Source organism: Bacillus rossius, assembly GCF_032445375.1.
Source record: "Bacillus rossius redtenbacheri isolate Brsri chromosome 4 unlocalized genomic scaffold, Brsri_v3 Brsri_v3_scf4_2, whole genome shotgun sequence".
In the NCBI taxonomy this organism is placed as follows: Eukaryota; Metazoa; Arthropoda; class Insecta; order Phasmatodea; family Bacillidae; genus Bacillus; species Bacillus rossius.
This window is the reverse complement of record NW_026962011.1, coordinates 51,617,184-51,635,045: the sequence shown is the minus strand read 5'-3', so window position 1 is coordinate 51,635,045 and position 17,862 is coordinate 51,617,184. Positions and strand designations below refer to the sequence as shown.

Sequence of the window (17,862 nt, the reverse complement as noted above, 5' to 3'; positions counted from 1 at the left end):
ATTGACCTCTGAATATTTTATCAACCTAAAGTTATTTTAGATGAGTTACCATGAACTGTGTTGAATTAGTGAAATTGTGTAGTGTAAAAAAATAGTTTGATAAGCAAAAATTAAATCCACAATATTCAGCTTTATAAATTCTTTATTTGAATTGTTACTCCAAATTCAGTAAAACTTCATCCTGGTGAACAGTTTCAAATCAAATACATGCAGTACTTTATCATTCTGAGAGTGCTTTATGTAAGTGCAATTTGGACCATAGCTAGCCGGTAAGGCCTGGATTGTCATACTGTTGCATACTAAAATGCAAGAAAAAAAATTATTTTACCAAATAATTATAAAATGACTGGAAAAAATTAACACTGCATAATAGGGCTTGGTTTACATACAAACCAGCTAAATGTGCTATAGGGATTTACATGTTTTACATGTCCAACTTAAATGCACATTATTTTGTAAAGTTTTTATGGTAGGACATTAATGTAAACACCAAATTGAAGATTTTGTAAGCACAAAGTTTGGTGCATGAACAAAATTTCAATATTAATTTTTTCTTTTGCATATTTTGTGCAAAGTTAAGTTTTCATTTAGTCAGTTTGAACACATTATGTTTAACTGCCTTAAAGACAATGTATAAAAAATGGTTGAATCTTGATCTTAAGAAAATTTTACAGCTACATCATCTCTCTTTAAATATGCCGCCTGACATATAGGCAAATCACAGTCGCGTGTCTATGGAAAAAGGCGGTTGGAGGACCAGCGCAGTTGGTGTATGCTAATTAGCAAAAGACTAACAGTGATTATGGGAGTAGGAGGCCCACAGGAGGGAGGGGGAAAGCAGGAGGGGGTAGGAGCGTGCCTGAAACAATATCACAAATAGTTCAGGGCTTTACGAGAGAGGGCTAGTTAGTTTCACAGTATAATTATTTTAATAATATTATAAAAATCTGGAGTGCAGTGGGTCAGGACTGAACTACCGGATCCCAGTAGGGGTTGGCACAGGTAACATACACTTTCATCCACTCGAACACTGTTGACATTTAAGAACATACAGTTCTAATAAAGTATATATAAATATAAAAGTGAGAGGGTGCGGGAGGGTAGATGAGGGGTATCCAAATGACTGTGAAGAGAGGAGTTGGATGATAATGCTGTCAATTGGGTGCCATTAAAGGTGGGGAAGGGGGTGGATGGTTGCAATGAGTAGCGCACGGTACCAAAATGACCAGGGTGAGAATGTGGGTAAATTGACGATGTAGTCTGCTGGACATTGCAGATAGTTCTTACGCCACCTACTAGAGTGCACTATTGTTGCTAATCACCAGCATCTTGGATTGCCACAGTGAGGGGTCACCATCTTGGACCATCATGTAGTCTCGACAGGCTGTAGCAGGCATATCACATCCTCATACCGCATTTTTTTCTGAGACACAGTCAGCTCGATTCTCCATCCACGATACAGCCTGGTCTCGGAACCAAGCTATTTACGGCACCAGTAGAGTAAGCCAAGGGAATAGCCCTCTTTTACATGTTACAAAAAACTCCATCCAATTGCACTGCCCCAAACACCAAATTGTTACCTTCCGAAGCTGAATAAAGAATCCATTTCCTATAAGGAAGACCAGGGGAGGGGAAATATATACATACAATTAAGGGGAGATATATGTGTACACACACAACCATCATAAAATCATACTCATTATTTAAAAAAAAAAAAAAAAAAGTCAGGAAGAGAAGGTCTTGCCATATATACAGTTGCAACGTTAGTGCCAGCTTATTAAGCACAATCGGAGTACAAATTGTGCCGGCGTGAACAGATGGTGCAGACTTGTACGTGCAACCTCTTCTCCTGCCAAAGAGCCCTCATGTAATCTTTCATCACACACCTTAACTTCAAAATTTCTACAATTTGCAAGACTATACAGATTATAAATTTATAAATATTAAACCTTTTCTGAAATAATTTCAACATTATTTAAGTGGACAGCCTGCAACTATTTATAGTTAACATGTGACTATAAACTGAAGTGAAGGTGAAACGCAAAATGTGAGTCAGTAAAAGGCTGCCTTCCAGCTCCAACGCCATTTATTTAGGGATTGTCATGATGTGTGACCTGTAGATACCCTGTGTAATCATTCAGACAGAGCATCTGGGATCCCAAAACGAGCTAACGTAGAGGTTGGTGAGTATTTCGGTTCTACGCTTCAATAATGGCAAGACTGGCACAATGCCAGTCGAAGAAATTGCAAGGAACCGACCCAAATGGAAGTCCTTGCTCAATGCAGAGGAAGATGTGAATCCCAGTGAATAAACATGTAATGTATGAGAGTGCATGCTCACACAAGTGTGATACAATCAAAATTTTTAATTGTTTGTACTTAAAATTAGGACTGTGCAGTTTTGGTTTGTACTGGTCAGTTAGATCCAAATTCAGTTGTACATCAAGAACCTTGGTTCTGGTATTGCTGCCTGCAAATTAAAACAAAATCCTAAATGCCAAATAATTGGGTCATTATTTGGTTATTAAAAACAATTCAAAAATACAATTGAAGTAGTACTCTGTCTGCATTAGCCTAAAACTTTATTTGTAAAAGTATTTTTAAGCTTGCCTCAAACCTTGGAATAAATATACCAATCAGTGGCATCAAAATCCTGACTGCAATATTTTTTTTTTACATGCTTTATATTAGCTTCACCTGTATGTTTGTCTGTCCGTCTGTAACTGTTTGTCTGTCCGTCTGTAACTCTTTCGACTAAGTTTTCTTTTCTTGCAAAGCACATACTTTTACCAGTTTCAATTGTTCCTTCCTCTGTGCTAGCCTTTCAGCTTGCTTAACCACGCCGAAAAAAAAATGTTTTTTTTTTTCCGGTAAATTCTAAGATTATATCCATATATCTAACTGTAAATGATTCGGAGAGACTTTACCATTTCTTTGTGACGTTGCAACTCCAAATAATTATCTCAGATGGTAATAGGTAGTGTCGGTAACTCATTTCCCTATGATAATTATACATAAATATAGTTTAAAAAACTAAAAAAACATGCTTTTAAAGATTATCAAACTAAAAAGTAAAAAAATAATATTAAAATTAAATTTATGACAATAGTATATAAGCAATACTAGTATAAATGAGAAAAAAGCTTGAGGCGCTTTGTGCCATAATTTTTGTATATTAAGCGCCCCATGCTTTTTTCTCATTTATACTAGTATTGCTTATATACTATTGTCATAAATTAAATTTTAAAATTATTTTTTACTTTTTAGTTTGATAATCTTTAAAAGCATGTTTCTTTAGTTTTTTTAACTATATTTATTTTTCAATTCAAATGTAATCTATTCTTTAAAGCCTACAATTTTAAGGTACCTGTAATTTGTTTTACAACGCAATAAGTTTCACTTGCATGCTTTACGTACGCGGCCAGAAATCTTCACATTCCAAACAATACCACCACAATCTACAAAAGGAACGGCAAGATGCCACATAGTTTCAACAGTGTTTGTGCCATGACAGTTTGCTTCACTATTATTTGAAATTTCTTCTTCGTTAAAGGCAAAATCACACATATAAACAGCCAGTTGGGAATTATATTTAAATTAACAATGCTTTAACACACAAAAATTAATCAAGTAAATTATAACTTACAAATTGTTGAAACTAAGATGGTCTCTTTCGAATCCTATCTCTTCCCAAATGCATTGTTAACTATACCCTATTAAATTTATTTTTCATGCGTCATTACATCGCAAGACATTTACATTGAAAGAATATAAATATTTATTTACCTTTCCCGCTTAATAAAACACATTGCTACGTCAGGTATCAAAAACGTACAAAAAATACCCAGAACCAAAACAAAAAATTTGAGAATTCAGTTTCAAGTCAGGTATTTTAAAGGAACCGAAACCGGAACCAAAAAAAAAATAGAACCGCACAGGTCTACTTAAAATGTGATTAGCATAAATCTAAAATGGTGAATTTTCTTAGCATGTGGTTTCAACAAAAGGTAAACGTAGTGGAGACACTAAATCAGTAAATTATTCCATGATGCAAACACACATTTCTTATTTAACGATTCATTGTTAATTATATGTTGTTAACATGGCGGTCTAATATGTGATAAAAATTATTTAAAACATGTCACATTATAAATACATGTAATAATGCATAAACAATGAAAAAACTAACACGATGAACAACGGAAAACTATTACGCAAACCAATATAAATAAATACATGTAATCATTTTAAAGCAGAAAACCAAGAATTTAAAAGTTGAAAGTAACTTTTACATGAAAAATTGGTTTATTACAGCCCTTTTCTTTCAAACTGTTCAACAGTAACGTCAATACAGCACTTGGTTAGTTGCAGACAGTAAAAAGCTAGAGAGACAATTAAATAAATGATTACAAAAGAATACACACATAGCCATTAGAAACCATTCAACATTACAAACGACAACCATGTAATAACTGGCACCTTTGATAATTAAAAAAACTAACATAAACTTGTGTGACTGCATGTGTGCAAAGGAACACTAGCTCAAACCAACATTTTTCCGTGACCAAACTTTATCTCCTTAATGCCCTTCAGTGAGTGCAAATGCAACATATCTTTTTGAGAACCAACACTTCAGGACAGGACTTCAACTCCACTTCACATGGAAATGAAGCACGCCACATGCTCGTAAACTGCAAACATATTTGTCTGTGGGAAACTTTTGCTTTATTGCCACTAAGCATAAAAATTTCATTTTGTTACACTAATACATGTAACTACTACTAGTGTACAAAATATGTCTAACGTGTAATAATTATACATTTATCCAAATAAAATTTGTTTTAGCAGCTTGTTTATTTAACTAAACAAATTTATTTAGAAAATTAACAAAAATACATACAAAATATGCTGCTTGACTAGATTAAACAAAATCTATGCATAAAGTATGTATACCTGAATCTAAAACCATAATTTTCACTTGGGGTTTGAGGGTAAGGACTAATTAAAATTCTGAACACAGTTTTAATTTAATTTTTTTTAACCCTAAGTACAGCCGTTGTTTCAATCTAGGTGGAAATTGCAAGCCTGAGTCCTGGTAACTCTCCTTCCAAGGAACACAAAGTTACTAAAACATTTATTATGATCACTGTAATTAAAAATCCAGAAAAAAAACTAAGTTAATGTTGGCAATAATGCTTTTAAACGGTAGCAAGCACAAAAATTTGAAAAATTTCTATATCAAAGGAGACAAAAGTAAACTGGAAAGAAACCAGTCTTAGATTCAGGCATTAACAAACTGTCAAACCCCAAGTGTGAGGCTCATAGTAGCAAAAACCTCTGTATAGAATAGCAAAATATTACAACAAAAAAAAACTTTTTTCCCTTTCAGTAAATTATACTTTGGCAAAGGTATCAAAATTTCCCTTCATAAAGAATAAACTGTACTTGTTAAGTTTTCAAAAACTGATTTTCAATCAATTTGTAATAAAATGGCCAAATGTAAGTTTCGGTCATGTATGAAATGGCAAGCTATAACTATGAACTTTTAATGAAAAACATGCATTAAAAAACTCCATTTTCACAGATGGATTTCAAGAAAATTTACGTAAAAGCAAAATGCCTGCACTCGCCAGACTTTCTTAGTGAAAGCATGTAGGTCTACTGGCAGTCATACGGGCAGACTCCCATTAACAAAATAATACTTTTTTTAAAAATAAGTATAGTGATCTCACAATAATCCTAGTTATGATTTGCCAGAAATACTGAAAGGAAATAGTGGTGGAAATGAAGATATAGCCATCACAACCTGACATTCTAAAAGTAGCTAGCAGTATAGCTTAGTAAAATAACTGTATGCAAAGTAAAACCCTCTTTTTAAAAGCTCTCCTACTTAATAAACACAAGTATTTATGTCAAGTAATTATTACGTTATTTGACGTAGGAATATTAACATTTCATTGCAAAAGTAGCTTCCAAATAGTTTTTCCAGATAATCATATGCGCATCTGCAACCAAAGTAACAGGTAAAAAAAATATATCCTCAGTGGGGATCAAACAAGCGTCCACCATACGCTACATCTCATACCCACAAGTTCACTGTTGCCAACACCAATATTAACAACTCATTTTTTATTCTAATGTTTATCTCCATGAAACCTGATAAAAAAAAATTAATAAAAAAAATTAATTAGGGTTTCATGCTGATTGAACAGCGGTCATTGGAGACGGTTGATGGTGAAACGATAAGACAGGGCAGCAATAACAGCAAACACCACAGCTTGCATTATACTGATTCCCAACTAGGGCTTCACTCTGCCAAGAATCAAGCTCTTGATTGCCTTGACGGCAGACGAGTGATCTGACCACTCAACCACTCTCTTCCCCAAAATAGTGACCTTGACATTTGGAAAACTATATTTACATTTACAGGGTTTGCAAGTGTGAACTTTTTTTTTCCATGCTTCCAAAACACATAAAAATGGTTTTGTATTTTTTTAAAAACTAGTTAGATGCATTAGTGAGATCAATATTAAATAAAAATTGTTTAATCTCTTTTTAGCTAACAAGACAAAACGAATACATCACCCAGTGGTTTCTATTACTTCGAGAATCTAGATCCTGCTTATAATCTGCAAAACAACTTCTACAACTGATATTGCAGCAGTGTTTAGTACCTTTCAGTGAACTCCCACACAAGAAAAAACAATCTTATAAATTTTGTTGTACAGAGATTTTTTTTACTATTTGTGCAAACATTAGGCCTCTATAAAAGCATATTATCAATAAAAATTAAACAAGAGCTGGATTTTGGACACAGTACAAAGAATCCAATTTTAAAACAAACATTAGGAAGAAAAAATTATATTTAATGTGACATACAACCAAGCTGAAAATTTATGAGAGTTTACATGATCAAATAATTTACACAATTGTCCTAGACATGGAGTGCATAACAAATACCTAACCTATAAATTATTATTATGAGTACAGTAAAAGCCTCTTAAGTGTCTGAAATAAATTAAATATGTTTACTAGCAAGAAAAACTTATTAAACATACATTTTTTTTTTTCAATGCAAAATCAAGTCACATGTTATTATAAGGCCGAAAAACTTCTACATTGAAAACTACTTAAAAGGGTTTTACTTTAACCAGTAAAAAAATATTCACGCCAAATCATTTTGAGACTTTCCATCTCACTACAGGATAATAACTCTCCAGAACCAAAATCGAATGAGAAAAGCACCAATCATGGCGTCTACAATGGCAAGGCATTATTATGCAGTGCATGACACTGCCAAGCGTATCACACCCCCAGCCTACATGCAGTGTTAACATAGTTTCTGCTTTCAGTCCCACGCAGCAGTCCTTACCTAGAGTGCTCACTTGGTTGATGTAGGTTGCTTCAACGTCACAAACGTATCAGTATATCTTTTGCAATGCAGAATGTTTTCTTTTGAGGATGGGAATGCAATCAAATTAAATGTAGATACAGCTTTGAAGGCTAACACATAGCAAACAGAACAAATACTCCAGTCTCTCATGCTGTTGCTAATTATATTTTTATGAACATTTAAGTATATACAATATTTCTCTAAAATTCTTTCAAAAATCATACAAGTTTATTTTCAAACCAACTGACTACAGTTGGAAGTTTATATTCACCTGAAGTACTCGAAGGACTTCAAACAAAAAAAAACAACACCAAAGTAAATAAGAATATTTTCATGAAAATTAAATGCATTTGTTATTTTAATTCATAACAGGGAGTGATTTTCATAAGGGCTGTACAATAAAAACAAGCAGCAGCAAGTTACTAGCTTCCCTCAGTAAGAATGCACCGGAGCATTACACCACTAGTGTCCAATTACCTTCATACGTTTCACTCAGTTGCATTGTTTGAAACATTTTTCTGCTAAAATAGATTTAATTATTAATACTTTTATATACTTGTGTTTTCAGCACAGAAATCAGGTCATAGTATACTTAAGGAAATATTACATCGTGGATTTTTTTTTTTTCATTTTCAAGACTATACAATATATTCTCAACAAGTTTAACCAAAACAACAAAACAGTTTTATCCGGTCATATGAGGCAGGAAATAATTTCGAAGCTCACGAATTCACCACTTCACATGCTTGTCATGCCCCCAGCTGCACCTTTGCTTTCATGAACAGACGCAAACCAACAGTTTTACGGATTTTCAAATCTACGATACGTTTCCACAGTAAACACGTGCATTCACCCAGTCTCACAACACAAAGTATTTTTTTTTTTTTTAAGTTTGCTCTTTAATGATAAACAAAAAATAAACTACATTAGCGAAGAGAGAATAATATTAGAAAAACCGCACTGGAGTCGGAACACCTGGGTCACAATATGTTGAGAATTTTTTTTTTTTTCACGCTGTTCATCCGCTCGCTCTTGCAACGGCCCAGTCTGCACTGGCGGTGCCTCATCACACCACAAACTGGGAAAGTAACTCAACAACACAAAGACGAAAGAGACGTTAACGGCAGTTGCCTAGAGTTCTGCGCCAGGATGAGAATGTTGACTGCTGCTGTTGTGTGGGTGTCTCCAGCATCTCTAGGGCTGCAGGGGCCCTGCAAGGGGCACAGCGCCAGGTGAGATTATGGGTGAGCTCGGCACAAGCCCGCTCACCACCGAGTTACCAGTGTGGGCCGGTCCACCTGCGAGACAATCAACTGTTAGACAGCACTCCTCAATCACAACACACAAGTATAGTTCATACTGTACAGGAGGTATGGAACAAAAAATAAGAATGGTGATTTTTATTCTTTCAAAAATCTAAACCTGTAACACTGGTTACTTAGTTTTTTTTAATAACCTTTGTAACTTTAAAATATGCAACAGAATTTTTAAATTAAAAAGTTTTTTAAAATGTACAACCAATCAGGTTATGTTTGTACTTATATTAATGTACTTGGTGTTTTACTTTTTAACTTCAAATTCATTTGTAAGATTAAATTTCGTTACTTTTAAAATTTGGTTTTAATATGTTTAGTTTTTTAGATAAAATTTAGTAACGTTGGTTAATGAGAATGAAAAGACTGTCCCCGCCATTGGTGTTTTGTTTTCCCTTACCGGCGAGTTGCGAGTGCCCGCGATGACTTCATCAAACAGCCGACTATCGACATGAGGCGAATTCACTCGAGACACGGAGCGAGAGATACAACTGGGCTGGCTAGCAACGTGTGTGTGTGTGTGTGTGTGTGTGTGTGTGTACGCAAACGCGCAACGATGCAACTGTCTTTACATTTCTGCCCTAAAGCCTGGACTGCTGCTGCTTCGAAATAAAAGATTCATCCAAATCACTTTCTGGTGAAGGCATGCATGCAGGTAAAGATTTCATGTCTAGAAAATTCTGCTAATTTGTTGCTCTACTATTTTCTTTGCATAGTTTGCATAACTACCTGGGAGGGTTGTTTCGTGAGAATTTTTTTTTAGGCATAGGAAACTTTAATAAACAAAAAAAGGAACAAACGAGATTTTCGGAAAAATGCACAGCGTACAGGTGTAGGTAGGATTTCGAAGTACCTATTTCTTCTGAGAATATTTTGGAAACTTCTATAAGCTCCTGGAACATTTTAAGAACTTAATGTAGCCTACACATCATATATAGTCGCCAATATTCAAAAAAGATTGATATGACATTTTCTCATATTCAATGCAGCAAAAATATTTTGAATGTTTTTAACTTAATGCATCCAGCATTGAATGTCACCAGGAATTTTATATTATGCCTAAGGTAGTCATGCAATTATTTTTGATCTTCAAACACTATTTTTCATTCTTTGCACTAATACGTAGTCGTATAAAATTATTTTGGACAAATACTTAAGGTCACATTAAGATGGTTATTAATAAATTTTGATGTATTTCATACTAAGAAAGTTTTAATTTTTTTAAAATTTCAAACCCTGTTTTTACAGTAATAATTTCATTAAAAATTGTTTCAGCCAAAGGTTTTAGATAAAGTTTAGCCATTTTACAATAAATTATAATGCATTCGATAGTAGTTCTTTTAAAAAAAAGTAATGACATTTGGTCTTTCTACCTTTGTTATTTCCACCCCTTGCAGTAATGGTTTGAATGATCAAAAATTGTTTCTAACAAAAGTTATAGTAATTTTTATGTTTTTCAAAAACCTTTTCCCATTTCTACCCTTTTGGTTGGATATTAAGTGATTTGTGAAAAATAGCTAGTTATCATGTCCAATAGTGAACGGTAAACTATATAAAAAAATTCTGAATGTCGCACCATGGTAACGGCTACAATAGGTAGTATTTCTTTGAAATCTACCTAATATTCTATCACTGAATATTGCATATATATTACAATAAACATCTATATTCAACAAACACAATAAAAACTGGAATAATGTAAGCAATCTGTACATCAAAGTTAAATCATTGAAAAAAGTGATTTGTTTACCACTAATAACTTTAATATTAGAAATAAATGTTGCTATTAAAATCTACAAATATATATACCGGTAATATAAATAATCAAATATACATCATCTACCATCCAACGCCGGCATTGCTTAATCTAAACGATATTTTACCAACACAAAATATTTCCATTGTAATTTAAAAACATTAAATACACACATATATATACAAGGTTATCATAAAGTATGTATATACAAATTAAAATACACCAAAATCTATGAATCTTCAAATCAAATGTTTATACTTTGTGAAAATATACAAAAATGCATATAGTTTTCTAGACCAGAACAGAGAGTGCACTTGTTTCCATTTCTTACAGCCCGCATAATTTTCTACATTTCTAAAGCCAAAACCCGTGTCTGACAAAAACAAGCCTTAGAACCTGAATCTAGTCAATGCCAACCAATATCTTCCTTTCTATATGTAGCCTTTTCTAACTTGTCTTTAAAGGCCAATAGAAGCCTTACTTTAAAATAATAGCATGCATAATGTTGAACTTGACTTATTCCATACCAATGTCGTACATTCAAGATATACTTAGTACAGATACTCCAACAGCTAGTGCCCAGAGCATGGGTGTGTCCTTATCCTCAATAAACTAGCATCCAAAAAAAAAATTTAGATGAACTATGTTTTTTCCTTTTGTTATTGTTTATGATTGCATGCCCCCCCCCCCCCCCCCCCAACCCTCCTCTTCCAAAAAAAAGTTGAATTCTGGATGTTCCCTCCCCTTCCTTCAGGAAAATACGAACCAACCCCCCCCCCCCCCCCTCCACCAACACAGAGAATACTCTCTTTGTTTTGAGGCGGCTACACCTTTGGTCCAGTGAATTCAAAGCAGTTCCCAAACTATTGTTTATGTTACAGCAATTATTTGCTTCCAGGCGTCTCAACTAAAAATTTGGTATTCACATACTTTACGCTCTATTTTTGATAGTAGCAGTTTTATCTGCTACAAATCGAGGACTCTTATAAAAATAAGTGAATAAATAATTCCATAAATATATATGTAGTTTGTATTACAGATTAAAATAATTCCTCTACCAATTATTTCTGGGGCTATATATTTATTTGCAAAATAATGTATATTGACTGAAGTACAGCTAATGATTAACAATGAACTGCACATAGAATATACGTATATTGATAAATAAAGTGGCATGGAAACACTGAATTGACATTGTAAAAGCTCAAGTTATGAGGATGTAAAAATATCAGACAGTTATTTGGTAATACAAATGATCAATAGCATGTCCTTATTTAATTCCAGCATGTATTTGTTTATTGATTGCAATGAAATAAGAACCTATAAAGAATATTTAATATATTTCTGAGTTTCATAATTTTCTTTCCACATTTTCATATAACAAACACAGAAAATTACAGAAAACATTTATACCAACTATAAAATATTTCCTGTACAAGAAATACATACTAACTATAATGTAAAAAAACATCTTTTTTACAAATTAAAAAAGGTATAAAAACATTTATAAAATCTAAACAAATATTACCCTCGTCCCTATAAATTCTAGGTATTAAACATCATTAAAGTGCACGCTGTACAATGCAAGTTATTTGTTGAAAGATTATATCAGAATGGGTAGTCAATAACTGTGATAAAATCTTATTTTCCCCCATCATTACATTTTGCATGTGAAGAATATAAAATGTAAGGTACACAGTCTTACATTAACTTTATGTACTCTATTTTTATTAACTCTGAAAAACCAAAAGAAAAAATAACTTATAAATTGGTGTAGTAACTGAATATAACACACAATCTTGTTTAAATATAAGTTCTCTAGGTGTACGGATTTGTAGTAACCTTACATACATTTTCTGTTCTCAAATGCACTTTACATTTAAATTAAATTTTAAAACAAATTAATGAATCAATTATTACTTTTATGAAACGTATTCCAAAATGACCAGTTCAAGAATAAATTTATGGCATTGTATTGCAGTATTTTTATTAAATTCTGAACTTGGAGTAGACAGAAACCATGCATCAAAACACATCTAAATATAAGAAAGAACCAAGAAACACCTGCAGAATTTATTTAACTAGTTAAATGGAAAACCAACCCAGTCATCTTTCAAGTACATATCAGCCTATGGTATTTTTTTTTAAAAATTGAGGCTGGTAAACACTTTTATTGAAATATCTGTTTTTTTAGTACAATGAAAATGTATTTAATATGTATCTAGGCTTGCAACTGTCTGAAGTAAACCAGAATGGCCTACCCTGAGTTTTAGAGGTCAAAATTGGTTGAAACTTATCAAAATGGAAACAATGAGTGAAATGAAGCAAATTAATAATAAGTCCAGTGGTACGAACAGTTAAGAACTCAAATTGCAGCTTTTAAACATAAAATTAATTCAAGGTACCATCACAAGCATCCCAATAATTTTTTTATGATTTTGCTTCATGAATAAGAATTATTCTTTTAATAAAATATTCCGAAAAATAATGTATCACTTAAAAATCATAAGTCAATCAAGCTTTTAAAGCCTAAAGACTTAATTTTAAATGGTCTCCTCATAACCCATTTTACATTAAATGATTGCCCCCGTCTTCAGACCATTTAAAAAAAATCTGTCATTAATACACAGTGTTTATTGCCCTACCTATGAACATTAAAAGCCTGGTTAATCAATCATACACACTTATTTCCAATCTTTTCAAAAAGCAAAATAACTTTTTCTTCTTTACAAACTTCAAAATCAATATAACAATTTTAATTAAAAAAATAACGTGTTAGTTTTATCACACATATTAAATTCTTTTAAAAGGAAAATTCTTTTAAGAAACTATATGCTTTTATTAAAACACTGCATAGTGTCTCAAACAGAAAGATGACAAAGAGCAAAACACGGAAAGTGGAGACAAAAAATTAAACTGGCACTGGCACAAAATATGTAATAGATTGGCAAATACACCAACTAAAATGAGCAGAAAATTTCAGATGTTCCCAGTTGATAACATTTCTGATTCATAATGCAAATGAACATGCCAACTGTGCACAAACTAGCTACAACAGAAAGTGCCAAACATTAAATAAAACGTACTGAAGTTTACAAAAAGAAATACTCAACAGAAAATAAAATATTTTCAAAATCAAATTGTCTCTCTCTACTCATCCATATGCACTAGAACATACTGATTCATCCAGTTACAACAAACTTTGACAATTTATTCCCACGAAATATATTTATACAGATAATACATTACTTAAATAAATTATAGGACATTAATCAATTTTATGTTGCCCATCCCAAGCTAAATTATCAGAAAATTCACGTGTATGTTAAACTACTATTTTTTTTTATATAAATAACCAATTTCAATTTGACTATAAAAAATATCACTGGTGATAGGAATTTTTTAAAGAGAAACTAGTTAAAGCTAGCATATTATATATTTTACCAACCCTGAATTAGTTGAATTAAAAAAACTATTTAGAGTGGCCTCCAAAAGCACATTTCACTGAGAATTTCCTTGGAGTTGAGGTTATCACAGAATAAATTAATTCAATATGCATTTTCTCGTAAATTGATTACAAATTTAAGACAAGTTTTAAACATTAATATACCCTTCATCAGTCTACATAGACGGCCTCCAACATAAAGATAAGTCAGTGCCACAAACAGTTTTATTTTCTGCCGCTTTGAGTATATTAAAAATGTCATTTTCTTACTTCCCAAAGGAAAGTACGTATCAAAAATGTGAAATTTTACTGAAAAAACTGCATGAAAAATGGAACACCCACATTGGTATAATACTCACTTTATGAACTTATGGTGTACATTTCAGTTTTTTGTAGGGTTTGACCATAATAACTAATTTTATAGTTCAATAAAAATAGCAAGTTTTTTCACAGCATTATCCAACGTTTCAATGTAAGTTCTTCCCTGTGTTTACATACTGTATAATAAATAGAAGGTTTCATTATGCAATGCTGTGCAATATTTTCAGGAAACAATATTTTAGTATGAAGATCACAAACTCTGGTGTGCCATGGACACATGGCTCAGTAACTGATGTGCCATAGTGCACGTTTAACTACGTTTGTATCTTAACTCATTTTAAGACTGATGCGATGCCCAATACTTCAATCAGTATCTTCAATATATATTGTCCAGTGCATTGCATCCCAAGTATTTTGTTTGAACAGAAAGATTATCAAAACCAACCTTGCAGTTATAAAAAAAAAAAAACCAAATAAGATGCGAACAAAAATGAACCTGTTATTGCAATAAATTTGGAATTGCTGAAACCCTTCTCTAAATGACGAATATTTTCAAGGCTTCAAAACTATTGCTGGAAATAATTATTTCAAAACAGATAGCAGTGAATATTTTATTTCATTTCAATCTCACACATTTTCAGTATATATATGTGTGTGTGAGATCCTATTTTAAAATGTTGATTAACTTAGTGGTCAAGAAATTTTAATCTACAAAAACCAATTTAGATATCTAACCAAAATACATTGATAATTCTTGACATATCAGTAGTGACTTGCTTAACTTTTGTGAACAGTACACTTATAGTATAAAAACTTACAAAAGTTTTGATAGGACTTCAGGTAAATATCATCACTTAGAACAAATAAGTTAGTTTAGTCAGATTTTTATTTACTCATACTTCAATTCTTTACTATACTTTTTTGGCTTCATTAATCTTTGTAACAGTGCCAATATGAAAGCTAGGTACCTTAATTTTATCATTTTTAGCAATTTTGTTTGATTTTCAAAATTTTTAGAAACTTCTGTGTTTACTTTAAAAGTTAAAATACCTATTCCCCTTCTATCCTTAAACTGGAATGATATATGCATGAAAATGATGCAGTAATTTTTACTAAATGAAATTAATAACATACATGCTTTTTAAATTGTTAGAAAAAAACTATCAGCAGTGTCCTCTACATGCTCTAACTATTCAGCTGCATAGTTATGCACATACATGATGCATGGTCAATGAAGGTTAAGAATACAACAGAGCCATGCACAGTTTAACTAAAGTGACATACAGTGCCATTAGCCTGTGCAATTATGAAATAAATGCAAGTTTAACAGATTAATGAGATGCTTCCTGTTTGCATAATCAATATTAAGAGAAGTAACTAAAACTACTTTATCGCAATCAATAGTTACGTCAAAAAATTTCTCATCACTGCGCACTACAAATAGGTATATGCATCATAGAACTACTTCTGACCACTCACAGTGATTTGAACAACCATTAATTTAAAAAAAAAAAAAAATTTTCTAACTTACCTTTCACTAAGATGCCTTTAGTCTGCAAGAGACAGAACTGTGATTTAATCTCCACACAAAATACATTTTTGTAAAATTTATTATTCATGGAATTACAGCACTATCATGCCAACACAAACTCATGAACTAAAATTGATACTAAACCACACAAAAGAACCAAATTAAACCAATCTGCAAGCAGGACTAAGCCCCCAGTTTCTCGCAGACTAGAAAGGCTTCTTGTACAGCGAGGAAAGGACTTTCAGTAGAGAATATTAAAGAATCCCTTTTGGTACAGCCTACAGGCCTAGATAGATTACAAAGTACCTATTTCTTCTGGAAACACACTGGAAACTCCTATAACTTCTGGAACAATTTAACAACTTAATGAACTTGACATCCCATATGTTGTCTAATATTCCAAACGATTTATAGAAATTTTTCTCATATTCCATGCAAAAAATGTTTTTCAATGATTTTAACTTCATGCATCCATTGAAATGCTCAGAATGAATTTCATATTAACCTACAAAGGTAGTTATGAATTATTTTTGACCTTTTAACATTATTTTTTATACTTGCACTAATATTTAGATGTAAAATAAATGCTTTGAACAAAGGCTTAAATAGTATTAAGATGATTTTAATTATAATCAAACAAATATAATAGTAAAGAAGTATTAATCTTTTTTTTTATTATTTTAACCTCTGTTTTACGGCAATAGTTAGTTTCGTCAAAAATTGTTTCAGCCAAAGGTTTTTCAATAATGTTTTTCAATTTTACAATTATAACAGATTTGATAGTATACCTACTTAACAAGTAATGATTTTATTTTTATTTTTTAAACCCATTTCCACACTTTGCAGAATGGTTGGTTACATGAAAATTTACTTACAACAAATGTTTTAGACAGTAATTAGAAGGCTTAAAATAATTAAGAACAGATTAGATTGTGTACATGTTACGGAAGTTTTATATATTTTCTTATTACAACACCTGTTTTTTTTTCCCAACACCTTGAAGTAATGATTTGTCCTGTCAAAAATTGTTTCATACCATGAAGTTTTAGATAATTATTAGAATGTTTACAATTAATTATTATATATTTTCTGGTTACATTATATGGGAGTTAGGTGTGTTTTTGTCCTTTAACCAGTGTGTATTTCACCCTTAGCAGCAATGGTTAATATAGTTTACAAACAATTTAAACTGATTTAATAGCATACTTACTAAGGGAGTTATTAATTTTTTGTCTTTCAACTCTGTTATTTTCAACCCCTTGCAGTCATGGTTGGTCATATAAAAAAAAATTTTGAATGAAAGTTGTACATTATATTTTTAGGTTTTAAAATAAAAAGGAAGGGATTTAATAGTGGAAAAGGTATGGAATTTTTTTTTAATTCCTACCTCTTTTATTTTCAAACCTTGCAGCAATTATTCAGCTAATCAAAAATTGTTTCAGACAAAAGTTTTAGATACAAATGAGATTTACAAACACACTGAACACATTTGATGGTGCTCCTACAAACAGAGAAATATATATTTGTCCTCCAACCCTTGTTTTTTCCACCCCTTGGGAGTTATGGTTGATCATATCAAAAATGTTTTTAAACAAACGTTTTTGGTATTACTCAGACGAGTTATATGTTCAAACGGATGTGATATTCATCTTATTATAGTTATAGCGATTTTTCTGTTTATCAAAAAACCTTCCCCATTTCTACACCTTTGGTCGGATAGTGCCCATTAACAAACCAGGCCGAGATATTCCACGTTTGTATTTTATGTATCAGTTTGGAAGTGATTTGTGAAAAATTGCAAGAGTTATCGTGTTCCTAAAAATGTGATATATAAATATAAATAAACTTTTGAGTTGACAATAGTTTTGGGGTGTACCATGAAACGAAAGCTATGAAAAATTTTTGCCTAAGTCGCGCCTGGTAACAGCTACAATAGGTTGTGTTTCCCGTAAAATCTACCCAATTGCTTTATGTCACTCATTACTATAGCCTCCAGCCTCAACCTGCCCTTAATACTTACTGCAACTAAATAAGCACCAAGCACAAACATGTCCTGAAGAGCAATGACTAATGTATGAATGTAAATAAATAGTGAAAGGACTT

The 17,862-nt window shown here is 32.0% G+C and overlaps 1 protein-coding gene across 7 annotated transcripts in view; it reads right to left on the bottom strand.

Annotated features, from left to right (window-relative positions):
* Positions 1-8,267: 8,267 nt before the first annotated feature.
* LOC134542184 (casein kinase II subunit alpha) overlaps positions 8,268-17,862 on the bottom strand; it is a 40,971-nt gene continuing 31,376 nt past the window's right edge. For 4 of the 7 annotated variants that reach the window (XM_063386233.1, XM_063386232.1, XM_063386228.1 and 1 more), the window contains exon 9: positions 8,268-8,691. In XM_063386233.1, the coding sequence (XP_063242303.1) occupies positions 8,588-8,691 (104 nt within the window). In that variant the 3' untranslated portion in view covers positions 8,268-8,587. The remainder of the gene's footprint in view (positions 8,692-17,862) is intronic. The other 3 variants (XM_063386234.1, XM_063386235.1, XM_063386231.1) reach the window with 1 other exon arrangement.